At 36.3% G+C, this 13,823-nt stretch overlaps 1 protein-coding gene across 1 annotated transcript in view; it reads right to left on the bottom strand.

Annotated features, from left to right (window-relative positions):
• CPED1 (cadherin like and PC-esterase domain containing 1) overlaps positions 1 to 13,823 on the bottom strand; it is a 273,287-nt gene that overhangs the window by 233,464 nt on the left and 26,000 nt on the right. The window contains exon 6 of the mRNA XM_011357245.2: positions 12,397 to 12,429. Within this exon, the coding sequence (XP_011355547.1) occupies positions 12,397 to 12,429 (33 nt within the window). The remainder of the gene's footprint in view (positions 1 to 12,396; positions 12,430 to 13,823) is intronic.

Here is a 13,823-nt window from a genome sequence, read left to right as displayed (position 1 = left end):
AGATGATTGGATAAAGAAGCTGTGGTACAATACACAATGGAATATTACTTAGCCATAAGAAGAGATAAAATACTGACATTTTGCGACAACATGAATGGACCTCGAGATAATCATGCTAAGTGAAATAAGCCAGAGAGAAAAAAATTGAAAATCACATTATATCACTTATATGTGGGATGTAAATCTAAAAGCAACAAATGAACAGGACAAACAGAGACTCATGGTCATGGACAATAGACTAGTGGTTACCAGAGGGTAGGGGGTAGGGGGTGGGGGGAGGTAGACAGGGTAAAGGGGGTCAAATATGTGGTGACAGAAAGAAATCTAACTATGGGAGATGAGCAGACAGTGTAAACATATATATACCTTAGTTGTAAAGTGTATAGCTGAAACTTATTGGATTTCGTTAACCAATGTCACCACATAAATAAACAAACAAACAAACAAACAAACAAATAAATAAATAAATAAAGTGGTTAGAATATGTTTCTAAGTAAAGAGATATTATTCTCTGAGAAAAATAACTTTGAGTCGTTTTCACATTGTGTATCTTTCAAGGTACTGTAAAATATCAATTAACTCTTATATAGACTGAAAATGTATAGAAAATTAACCTGGATTTTGATCATTTTAAAATTTTGATCATTTAAAACTTCATTAACCAATGTCACCATAATAAAATTAATAAAATGAAATAAAATTCAAAATGTCTCTGATATAACAGAGGATGCCTTAAAAATACTCTATGTGAAAAGTAATAGAATTTCTTTCCGAAAGACAAGAACAAAAATCAGTCTCAGCATACTACAGTCATGCTGTACAGTTACGAGTTAGAAATTTCAGGCACCACGCAAAATAAGGTCTAGCTGATAAACCTTAATATGCTATTACCCAAATAGGAACCTTTGAGCAAACAAACTAGTGCAAGTGCAAACACTCACTGTTCCTGATACTTGGTTATCTGATGAGTCTTTAGATTAACACGGAATGTGCCTGCCATTCTGGCATTCCCAGCATTCCTTCTATGATGCAAGTACCAATTTCCAGCAGAAACGTAATCTGTTTTATACTACAGCTGTGACTTTGGATTTCCATGCTATACCTCCACAGAGTAACAGGTAAAGTTCTCATTCTTAAAACAAGCTCACTTAAAATGGCAGCGTTTTGATTTTGGTGAGGTATGATGAGATAGAAAACTTCTTGCATGTCTAATGGGAAATGTCTTGATCTTTTTCAGGTAGAATTTTGACAACACGAATAAGGAGCTTCAGAAATAATTCTTACTCTTCTTTCCAGTAATATTAATTTTAAAAACATATGTTAAAGAAATCATTAGAAAGCTAGAAAAATATTTATACACAAATTTTCTGTGAGTTTTTCTATTGCAACATTTGCTACAGCAAAAAATTAGAAATATAAAAATCTAGATTAAGAAAATTAAATTTAAAAAACATTGAATACATCCAATAGTATAATTTTATGTAGTCATTGAAATAATATTTATAAAGGTTTTATGGCATGTGTTTCTGATATACAGTATGCTAAAAAAAGGAAGCTAGAAAATTATATAGCATGTATAAAAAAATTGTGAAGAAATATGTTCAAAATCAGTTGTTTTGTTAGTGGCATTATAGGTATTCTCCCTCATTCTTTATTATACATTTATGTATTTTCCAATTGGAATAGATCTTAAAGATCATCTAAATCTAAAAATCTTCATTTTCTGTAAAATGAAAGGTGACTGAAGAAATTAAGTAATTTAGTCACAGTTTTATATAGACAGTGTAACCCAAGCCAGTATCCCTCTTTTCCACAGTACCATCTTGCTCTTTAGAGAGATAGGTAACTATTATTTGGCATAAATCATGTGTCCATATTTTTACCTTGATCCCACTATCTTCAAGCAAGCCCAACTCATCCAAAGACAATTTATATTCAGCTGCTTATTGCTATTGTTTTCAAATGGAATCATTGGCCTTGATTGTAAAGAATTAAGCTAACATGTACCAAGACTTTGTACGTCAATTCATAATTAATGGGCTTGGTGTCTGTGTAAATTTAGAAATGCAGCTTTCCACCAATATGGAAGGTTGATTCAGGGACCTGGTGAGGCAAATAGGGAATCGTTTAGCAACTAACTGCTTATATAGAAAACAGGCAGAATTTCTCTGTGTTTCTAGAAACCTGTAATAAAGAGGTACCTAGCACAGCAGTTCTCAACACATGGCGTATGACCAGCACAGAATCATCTGGAAACTTATTTCTTAACCAGCCTCCCCACTGTTACTGAATCAAATATACTGAGAGCACAGAGCCCAGTAATCTATGATTTTAACAAGTCTTCCAGACAATTTTGGTGCATACTCAGTTTGAGCATCCAAGTCCTAGCAAATCAGTAGGCACTGTGGTAGAACTTTGCCCAAACCATGTTCTTTAAGCAAACATTCAGATAGGGATTTCCTTTACTTTCTGATCATTATAAAATGTAAAGTGAGCTATTAGGAAAGCAAGGCCCCTTGAAAGTCATCTCTGCCCTCTACATCCCTTAATCACTTGTTTGGTTACTCTGATAATGAGGTGGAATGCTAAACAAGATTTTTTAAATTCCAAGAGTTCCCCTGTTCTAAATGGACCATTTTGTTGCATAGAAGATGAGATTCACATATGACTTTCCTATTTTTCCTTAGAAAAAGAGTTGAAATGAGTTATTATGATCATTAAAAGGTTATTATTATTTAGTTGGTGGAATTCTTCCTTCTTTGAAAACAGAGACATCACTGATTTGACTGACTAAAACAAAGCGGCAGAGAACGCAGCGGGTATGGGCTTCTGTTCTTCAGTTGGTTTTGCTCAGACACAGCCCAGAGCTCATTCCATTTTGCTCTACCATACAGCTGTTTCCGATCATACACACTATTTTTCCTCTAAACTTCAAAAGAAGCAAATGGTACTTGAATATCTGAAGGAAAGTTTCAGCTATGTTAGTGTATTGTCGGGTTTATTTTTTCAATTGCTAATTCATTTAGTTGTGTACCTACTGGATGTATGCAAGGCACTGTCCTACGCAGAATAGTGTATAAACAGATGAATAAAACACTCTCTGCTTTACAAGTTTATAATATAGAAGGGGAGATGAGATGAACCCACAAAAAATATAAAAAATATAGCACAAACATACTCTGGGCACCAGATATGCATGAACAATATGTGATGAGGTTTCAGATAATTCATTCATTAATTCTAGTTTGAGAGGAATTTATGGGTAAATTTATATATTAATTTGGACTTTAAGAAATGGCAGAAAGGTGAGAATTCTAGGAGACAAAAACTTCAATAGCAATGCAAAGGAGAAGGCTTTCAAAAGTGATCAGGCAAAGGTGAGTAGGACAATTGAAGTAGTTCTCCATCCTGCTCACACATTAATATCACCTGGGGAGTTTTTTGTTGTTGTTGTTTTTCGTTTGTTTGTTTGTTTGTTTTTAAAGAAATAGCAGTGGCCAGGTCCATCCTCCTTCCTCAAAATTCTGGTATAATTTTCTGAGGTGAGGCCCGCGAACCATGCTACAGCAAGGACGTGGAGATGGCCAACACCACGGCATGGCAAACTTTGAACGCTGGGCTAAGAACTACGAGTTCCATCCAGGAGGAAATGAGATGTCATTGAAGATCTATGCACAAGGAAGGGAAGTGTGTCGAGCGGTATTTGTGGAATATTAAACTAGCCATCGTGGTGGGGTGTACTGTAGAAGAAGGGGCCAGCAGCCGGGGCAAGTATTAAACAGCTACTATGATAGGCACAGTGACTGTAAGTAAGGAATGTGGAGCCATGGCCAAGAAGAGGCACAATTTACGGAGTTTGGTGGCTAATGTATGTTGTGGTTGAAGGAGAGAGAGGACTGTCTATGAACTTTAGAGCCTAAAGAAATGTCATACGAACAGAAACATGGTGGGTAAGAACCACGGGTAACACTGGGGTGGAAGATAATGCTGACTGAGGTAGTGAGACCCACAAATCAAAACATCTAACAGCTACCTTGAAATTCTGGACTCTCTCAAAATTCTGCCTATAGAGTACAGATTAGGATTTGACATTATTTAAAGGTTCTATCCCCTTAAGAGATTATTAATTCTGCAGAGTAAAAACGTTTCTGGATGAAATATTAAGAGAAGGGGCAAAAAGATGATTTGGGGTAAATGTCTTGGAGAACACCTGGGCTTGCAGGAAGAGCAGGTGTCAGAAAGGTTGGAGAAGCAGGACCGGGCAGTATTAAGGAAGTTAAGAGAGAAAAGGGTTTCTAAGAAAATTCTAGACCCCGTAGCATCTACTCTCTGCTAGGACAGGTGTTTGTTTCACTCTGGTTCACATATTTCACCAAGTTTGAGACACACCGCTAGAGTAAGATCAAAGACGCTGGGAAATTAAGTCAGTGAATTCATATTAAAGCTTAATTTATAGTTTTGTTCAATTTCGTATAATTTGAGAAAGACTGATATTCTACTCATGCTCAGATCTGCTCTTGTACCAAAAATAATGCAATCATAAATATAGTGACTATATTTTGTAACGAAAAGGAGCTTCTTGGTAAATTTTGAAAGGACGCTTTTGGGAGGCGGCGAGGGAAGAGGGTGAAAGTCAGATTATTGAGGGTTAATTAGGGAAACATTGCTAAGGAAAAAATATCTACTTTTCCTTAATTTCCCCCCCCCCCAAACTGTAGTTTGGACATCCAGGAAGAGATACTGTTAGGAGGAAGCAATTTCAGCCAGAAATAAAACAAAAAATCATAGAGGATATCCAGAGGGAAATATTATTTAACTGGGGAAAGTCAAGTCTCAAAAGGAAGTGGTTCAAGAGGTTTCAACAATATTTGTAACCAGGGCAAGTGGAAAGTGAAAGTGGTACAAAAATTAAGAGACAGTCTTGCAAATATGATTAGATGCTCCCAAATGCCTCCCAAATTGGAGAAAATGTCTAAAATATTTCAAGCAGCTAAATCTGAAAATAAACTAGTATAATAAACATACCATATCTGGAGTCCCTAAATGCCCTTTTAGTTAATCCACACACTGTCACTTAAAAGGTCCCATATGATGGAGTTTGTTATTCTTTCCTAGAGTCTTTCTTCATTGAAATATAATATGAATATGATTTGTTTCCACAAATTAAATCTGTCATTCAAAGTCCAGTTTAGTCTTTGGAAAATTAAACAAAAACGTCTCATTTCTTTTTAAAAAAGACTTTTTTTCCAATTCTAAAGAAATATGAAAAGAATAATGACCTGAAATAAATTACTTATAAGAAATTTCAATTCTGCATCTTTTTAAAAGGTAAAAGTAACAGAAAGTGAATTTAAAGAAATAGTACATAGAAAGTATCTTCAAAGCTGTATTAAACATTTCCCATTTCCCTGCTTTGGGAAATTCACATATCCAATCTGGTTTCTATGAAACTTAAAAAGATCAAACAATTAGAAGCTGGGCTTGCAGGAGAAATGCTAGGGATTTCAGTTAACATCTGGTTACCATTTTCAATCGTAAGAACTAACCCACTTAAGGAAGCAGTTTAGTTTCTTTGGAGTAAAACTGAGACACTAGCTTTTTGTTCTCTTTGCACAGTGGAGGGTAGAGAAAACATCAGAACAGGGAGGTCACTAGAAGCTCAACTTTTATAAATAAGAAGGTTTTTTTCAAAAGCTAAAGTAAATTGAACTCAGATCCCTATAGTATAAACAATTCAACTGAGTTAAGGTTAAACAAACATTCCTTAAGCTCTAGTGTGCCAATTAGAAGATTCATTCTGCTTGGTCGTAAATGCATCGGTAATTCTATAAGCACTGAGGAAAATAACAACAAACCTGCACACACAATTACTGGGTGTCATAATACAATAAAATAGAATGATGCAGGCTTATAAGTTTTTTTTATTTAATTTCTTCTTCTTTCCCCCCCCCTCCCAGTTTGATTAACTAAAGGCACAGAAGCACTTCAGATACCTTCCAAAACCTATTACTTGCATAATAAAAAACGTATGTCCAATGAGTTCGAGGCAAAATACTGAAAAGGCAAAACACACTGTGCCTTTTAAATGTGACCTTTACTCTTTCGTCTTCCTGCTAAATAGTCATATAGCATATTAAACTCAGGAAAGCAGCAGGAGTGTTGGTGTGGGGCTGGCGGCGGGGCGGTGGGTGGGGGGCGGCGGAGTAGGGAGGAAGGGAATGAGAAGAGAAGTTTATTAGGCTCTCAAGTTTTAAATTATCAGTAGAAGCATCTGCTATAAACGTGCACTACTAGCCAAATGGGGCCACTGCCAATTTTGCCTCCAGGTCCACATTTTTCCACTCCTTTGCTTCCCATTCCTCTTTTCTGCCCACAGGACACAAGACTGAAAAAAAAGCAAAGATTTAAAAAAAGGAATTCCTAGGATGATGAAGGTTTAAAATCTTGTCTTGCTTTCTCTCTCTCATTCTGTGTGTATAAACGTTACAGTGCATCACAGAACTGCAAATTTGAAAAAGACTTTGGTGGTTGGTTTACTTATTCTCCTGAGTAATAAAGCAAAGCAAGTCACTCAGCAGCATCCCTGACATGCTTCTGTTCTAACAAAACTTGCTACTTTTTGAGATGGGCTGTTCCATCTCTGGATAACTCTGATTGATACAATGTTCATCCTTAAATTGATCCTAGTTATGCCTTCTAGAGTTACCACAAATAAATTTTGTAATCAAGAATCCCATTAAACTGTGGGAATACAAAAATGTTGGTCCATCTACTTGTAAGGCCTCCCAGAAACATTCTTTTCAATCCGAACAGTCTGTTTTCTCCTTCCCGCTGCTGTTCTGGTTTCTGCTGCAACTATAGAGATATGCCCTCTTCGAGGATAGGTAAATAATTCTGATCCAATGATAACAGATACTCCATGTCACAGTCTCTTAAATTACATATCACTTACACTCTACCCTGAAAGCAAGTTAAAAACTTTTGGAAAACATTCTCTCTTAGGCCACTATTCCATTCTACGAACTAAAACAATGATTTGCTTGGATGATATGAAAGACAATAATTTGATAGTGCCTCTATCTTTCTTCAGAGAAGTATATGTTATAAAAATTCTGGATCATAGGATATATTTTTCCAAAGCAGGGTACTGGAAGAGCATAAAAGTGAATGTCTTACACTATGGTAAGAAAAGAACTAGAGAGCATAACGTAGAGGACACAAAGGACCTAAATGACATGGCGGGGGAGTGGGGGTGGCCCTCAATGCTTTCTATGTTCAAAAGCTCTATGCTTTACTTTTACGTGTATTTTACCAGAGCACAGTTTTAGATAACACTAGGTATTCCATTGTTTTAAGGAATATTAAACCTTCAGTTAATCATCACTTCTAAGCAGATAACCCACAAATCTTCATCTCCTGCCCTGGCCTCTCTGTTTACTCCAGGTTCTGCTAAATACATTCAAATGAAAAAACTCATAGGACCTGAGACTGAATATGTATAGAACTAAATTCATCCACAGTTCCCCCAAACAGCAGGCTGAGTAACACTAGTAAATGTGACAAGAAGTCATGAAAGCAAAAGAAGAAAAGAACTCTGGAAAATGAACACAAGCACTTAAAAGCCTCAATGGTCTAGAATTATTATATTCCTGTATTTGTGGTTGCATTATTTTTATTGTAAGAACAAATCTGAGCATGAGTAGAGTATTAGTGTTCCTCTAAAGTGATGTGAAAATAAATGGTTTCTCAATTAAGTTGTAATGTGAATTCTCTGAGGTAGTTCACTATTTAAGGGGCCAAATATTGGTGCACCATTTTAGCTTCATTTATTCATTGACATCCATTCATTTGCAATACAAATATTGATTGTGTGCTCCATGTGAAGGGCATGATTTTAAGTTATAAGCAGAACAGACATGGTCCCTGACCTCAATGAGCTTACAGATTTTGGGGAAGTGTGTTTTTATCCCCCAAATGGAATAATCCAGGAAACTGTGTGTTGGTATTTCAGGAGTGTATACAACCTAGACCTTTCTATGAGAACATGTAAGCTGAGAAAGAGTGCCTAGAAAACAGCTAGAATTTTCATGTATCCCAAACACCCAGCAGTGGCATCCTTAGCTTACTTCATAGAGAACCTGTTTTAAATGTACCTCCATGCCAAGAAATCATCACAATCTCCTTTCTGTAATGAGTCCTTGACAGTAGTAACAATATTATCTCCAATTTTTGTAGTGCCTGCAGTGTGCCATTCACGATCAAAGGCAATTAATTTGCAGAAGAGAAAACCAAGGCTTTGAGAGGATAAGTAGCTTTCCCGAGGTTACGTAACCAAAAAAGGTAATTCTGGGGACTCCAACCCAGGTTCGCTTACTCCAGTTTTTTTCTTTTTAATTACCACCGTCTACTACTTTCCGAAAAAAGCAGATATTGTGGTTAAACTCTTCTTACTTCTGGTAATTTAAGCCTCTACTTCCTTATAGCTTCTTTTTGACCACAAATAAACTAAAGAAAAATTTTAAATAGGTTTTTCATTACAAAAGTTAAGATTGGCCTGTAGTAGATGTCTCCCCCGCCGCCCCCCATACAAACTTCAGAAACAGCTTTTAGCAAGTAGTCATTATAAATAAACCTTCAAAGTTAGACTAAATTTCAAATGATACACAAATGTGTTGGACATTTTTTAAGAGTTCAGGTGAATGTAAATGAAAATACAAGGGGAGAGAAATCTATTAAATTATAAACAGGAAAGGGTATAGATTTTTTTTTCTTTTTTAATATATCTTCCACAACATTAAGTAGTGATCTGTATCTCTCACTCTATTATCTTTTAATAGTATTTCCTGAGGACACCATTGGGCAAATTATAGTGTCCTTATTTGGGGTGGTGGGGGGAAGCTGTGAAGCAACATTATTTAAAATACCATTCTCCAGAATATAATACATCATGTAATGTCAATACAAATATCAATAAATGCTATTTGTTAGGTTTTGACTCTAGCCCTTCCTAGGTATGCCTTCACTATGCCATGCTGTAATGTTATACTCTCAGCTCGTGTTGGAAAGTCACTATATGAATCAAAATATGACATTCCATTCATTTGCAATACAAATGTTGCTCTGGTCCTTGACCCATTATATAATATAATGTTGTCTACTTCATAATCACTTTGAGAAAGTTGTTTTAAATATATACCTGGGCATGTGAGAGATTAGGGAAAGGAAATGCAATGTTCCCTTCCTCCTGAAAGAAAAGCTTACATTCTTTCCCTGTTGCTCTAGGTTCTCCAAATTTCAAAGCCAAACTTAAGCCTAAATTGTGGTAGCTAAGATACCCATATTCAGTTTGAGCCCTATTTTTATATCTCCATTTCAGTAATTTTACAATTATATGCTTTCTTTTAAACCTTCAAATCCTTCTTGAATGAGGTTTGGTATAATGGAAAAAAAAACTGAACTATCTCAGTCCCAGAATTTAATCATCAGCGTGGTAAGGGATCAAGTGACATAGAATTAGTCTAGATACGAGGGTCAGCAAACTTTCTCCGTACAGGGTCCAATAACAAATATTTTTGGTATTAAGAACCATATACAGTTTCTGTTGTGACTACTCGACTCTGTCATAGTAGAACAAAAACAACCAAAGACAGCACGAAAACAAATGTGTGGCTGGGTTCCAATAAAACTTTGTTTACAAAAACAGGCGTTGCACCGGATTTAGCCAGTGGACCATCAATTGCCAACCTTTGGCAATAAAATCGATATGGTCTTTCACTTTTTGTATTTCTACACAAAAACATTCCATGTAAAACCCACAAGTTATAAAAGCAAGAGCAATTTCGAACCGTAAGAGCAACTCCAATTCTGTAGCTTTGATAGCAGGTTGGCCTTTGTTTTTCATGTGGACCATATATTTAATTTAAAAGTTCAAGATGCATTCAGAAGTGGATAGAAAATTGCTAAATATGCACTACCCTTCAAGTGTACATAAATAATTCTATCCAATGATAAAATCTACTGAGTCAGTCTCTTATACATACTACTTAGATGTTACCATGGGAATAAGTTAAGAACTTTTGAAAAGCATCTACTATACTATTCATGTACTAAATAACACCTACATCTAGGAAAGGGAATAATTGGTTGGTTCTTCTATCTACTCCTTTAGAGAATTATATGTTCTTATAAATGCAAAGACATAGGATATATTTTTCCAAAGCAAGGGATTGAAAGATCATAAAAATACATTTCACATTTTACTAAGTTTTGTATGCCTAAGTCTAAAGACAATTGTCCTTTTATTGTTCTCAAAATCAGCTTAATAAGAAAATGCTTGTAAATACATATACAGCTAAATCTTCAATTGTGCAAAAGTATTAAAGCAAGCTGAACTACACGTCATTTTATTCTCCAAATTAGCTCTAAAGATTGTTATTTCTTGAACCAATAGTATATCACTTAGGACAGTCCACCCTAAACTGGGCTCCATAACAAAATCACTCGTTTCCATTTTTAGCGTATAAATTTCTGGGCCCCAATCCCAGATTACTGAATGAGAAAAGTATTGTATAGGCTGGGTTTTATTCTCTCTCCTCCCAGAACTCTGATGGGGATGGACAAAGTGATTAAACACCACATACTATTGTGAAGTAAATATCATTACTGTCTTTAACGAATAAGAGAATTAGGGTTCAGAGAACTTTAGTTACTTAAGGTCATACAGCCACAGGCCCATAGTCTTTCTAGATAGGGCCACCAACTTCTGTTATGTCACTAGAATGAAATTAATCATATTCTAACTTAGAAACTGAGACTTGTTACTTTTCTTTTCAATAGATGTTTACTAAATAAAATATAAAGCTCAAATGTTACTCTATAAGAACAGATTACTTAATAGTGTAATGTTGCTTGGCTAGCTTATGATTCTTTCATTTTTTATAATTTTTATCCATTTCTGCCCTTAAAAGGTTGTGTTTTGTTGTTGTTGTTGTTTGTTTGTTTGTTTGTTTTAAAGTGGAAAGAGGCCACCTGTGTTTCAAAAGATGGTACAAAAAGAGGTCAGCAGAAGTATCTGGGGTCAAGTTGGGAGAGGAGAGGAAGGCAGGTGCAATGGTTAGGTAGAACAGGAAAATACATTTTATATTTAATTTCCTATGACTAAGAATGTATATAATGTATCAAGTTTGTACCTTGGTACTTAGTAACTCTTATGGAAGTCCCTTTTTTGTCTCTCATGTAATGTTTCCAATTTCAGGTTAGCAAACACCGGAAACTGAAATGGTAAAGTAAAAGATAGGTGGGGTGGGTTTCCAGATCATTCTCAATTGCTTCCACTCCCCCCAGGCTGCTCCACCTGAGGAGAGTAAGTTTAAATGGACCAAGATAGCATCATAGTTTCTGCTGTCACACATATCTTAAAATAAGCATGCAGCGAATATGTGAAACTAAAGCAAGACACATTATACCAGAATCAAATCTCTAGAAAACATTTCTTTAGTAAGTGCCTTGATTCAAACATCATTCATAGATTAAACTTGTAGCCATTGCAAATTAGCTGCAATGAAAAAGTGGGTATATTTCTATATGTTAGATAATCAAGGAAATGATATCGTCACAGAACTTTTTTATTTCAGGTATTCAATACACATTTTTTTCAGTGAAAACTACAAAATGAAGTGGAAAAAAAATCAACTTTCCACACTCATGAAATTACTACCCTTTCTTGAGGCCTATCCAAGAATAATACCTTATTATACAAAGTAAGAGAATACCAAGAACAAGTTAGGAACTGGATGTTTTAAAAGCTGAGGGAATGTGGGGAAGAGAAGACGAGTCAGCATTTACGTTGACAAATTCTGTGACAATGTCTAGTTATCTTGTGCTACTGGGCCCAACAGCTCCTTTGGCTGCCAGATTCCATTGCTTTCAGGCTGTCTTTGCACTTTCTAGGTATTTAGAAGCTGCAAAGTAATCTTCCTTTTTCTCGTAAAATCAACCCAAGGACATCGAGAGAGAGAGGAAACATTCCTTCTGTTTTGCCTCTATAGAAAACTGAAAATTGAAATTAAACTGAAGTTAAAATGCACAGGTAATCCATGTGGCACCTGTACACAGTCCACAGCTGCACCAAAGAGGCAGAGGAACCCAGGACTTCACACAGTAATGGAGTGTCACCAGGGCAACCCAGGACTTCACGCAGTAGTGGAGTGTCACCAGGGCAACCCAGGACTTCACACAGTAGTGGAGTGGCACCAGGGCCAGGGCTCTGCTGGCCTCAGGAGCACATTTCCCAGGGCGGGAGGGCAGTGGTTATACACATCATCAACCACCTGGTTCAGTGATGGGCTAAAACAGTTTGTGGGGTGAGAGATAAAACGTTTTATATTTTTTCTTAACACCCAGCTGAAAAACGGTTTTCTGACAATATCACTTATGGATATTCTAGAACTTTAGATTGGTCCTTCTTAATAGAACCTACCTCGATGAGGTTTGTAAAGTTTGTTTTCAGCCCTCCTCGATATGCTAGAGCTTTCATCTTCCCTTATGTTTTTCTCATTTGCCTCCTGAGCCCAGTGCTCCGCTCTAGATTTCCATACTACCCCTGGGGGACCAGCAAATGGCATTCCTGAAGACCTTTCCTCAGGGCTCTCCTCTGCACACTTTAAAGACCTCTCTTTTCATCAAAGCGGATCTCTTTGGGCTCTACATCCTGGAAGCTAAATAGCTTACAACTCTACTGCAAATTTTACTGCCAATGTGGTAAAAGGTGAATGTGGTAAAGGGTGATGATCATGGCTAAATGTCCCCAACCTCTTTCATTCACCAGCGTAAATCTAGCACTATAAAGAGAAAGAGGGCATCTAATAAAGAAGTGTGATGATGATGGCAAGATTGTTAAAATTTAAATGAAAAATGGATATTATCGTGGCACCAGGATCTGACTATTCTCTCCCAAAGGAAACCACTGCTGAGATCAGCAGTTGATTCAAATTGCTTTTTCTTCCCTCCCTTTTGATAAATAGGAAAATTGACATATTGCATCATTATGAAGAGAAAAATCTGATTTGTTCATGCTGAATGAGCGTTCTACTTCCTTGTAGATCTAATAATGATAAAGTTGTGCAGGATAATGGGCCAAAATAGACAGGCAGCAAGCAAGTGAATAGGACAAGCACAGAATCGAGAGCTGGAACACAGAGGTTCAAATCCTGCCCTCCCCTCACCCCAGGTTTAAAATACAAGATGAGTTACTTCACCTCCTGAAACCTCAGTTTCCTCTTGTGGAATATTGGGGAGGGGATTTCTTAATCTTAGGGTTCTCAGGGGGTTTCAGTGAGGATTAAACGAGATCCTGAATACAGACTACAACATGATATCTGTCACAGGGTTAGTTGTTAAGAAATGTTAGCTGTTGTTGTTATTGCCCTTTTGACCCTCGTCATCTATTCAACTCTTTTCAAATAACTGGCTTAAAAACTTGTCTCTTATTTTTCATTTCAGATGACAGAAATAAGAGTACTCGGCTAGTAATTGCATGTGTAATAAATATCCACACTTCTTTCATCTTTAGAGACAATCTGTGAATCACATTTAAGCTGGCTTCTTGAAACAGTTTCCAGTACATTCTACTTACAGCCAGATGAAGTGGCAATTTTCTTAAAATATGGAGCAGTTTGGTGCTGGGCAGAACATGTATTTAAGCTCATAAACATAAACAGTTTTTTATGTAGCATTTAAATATAAACTATGCAACTTTGAAATGCTACAAACATATAAACAAAATAACTTCAGGAATAAAGACATAATTAAAGAAAAGTTGAGAG

Source organism: Pteropus vampyrus, unplaced genomic scaffold (assembly GCF_000151845.1).
Source record: "Pteropus vampyrus isolate Shadow unplaced genomic scaffold, Pvam_2.0 Scaffold33, whole genome shotgun sequence".
In the NCBI taxonomy this organism is placed as follows: Eukaryota; Metazoa; Chordata; class Mammalia; order Chiroptera; family Pteropodidae; genus Pteropus; species Pteropus vampyrus.
This window is presented reverse-complemented; position numbering and strand designations above follow the sequence as displayed.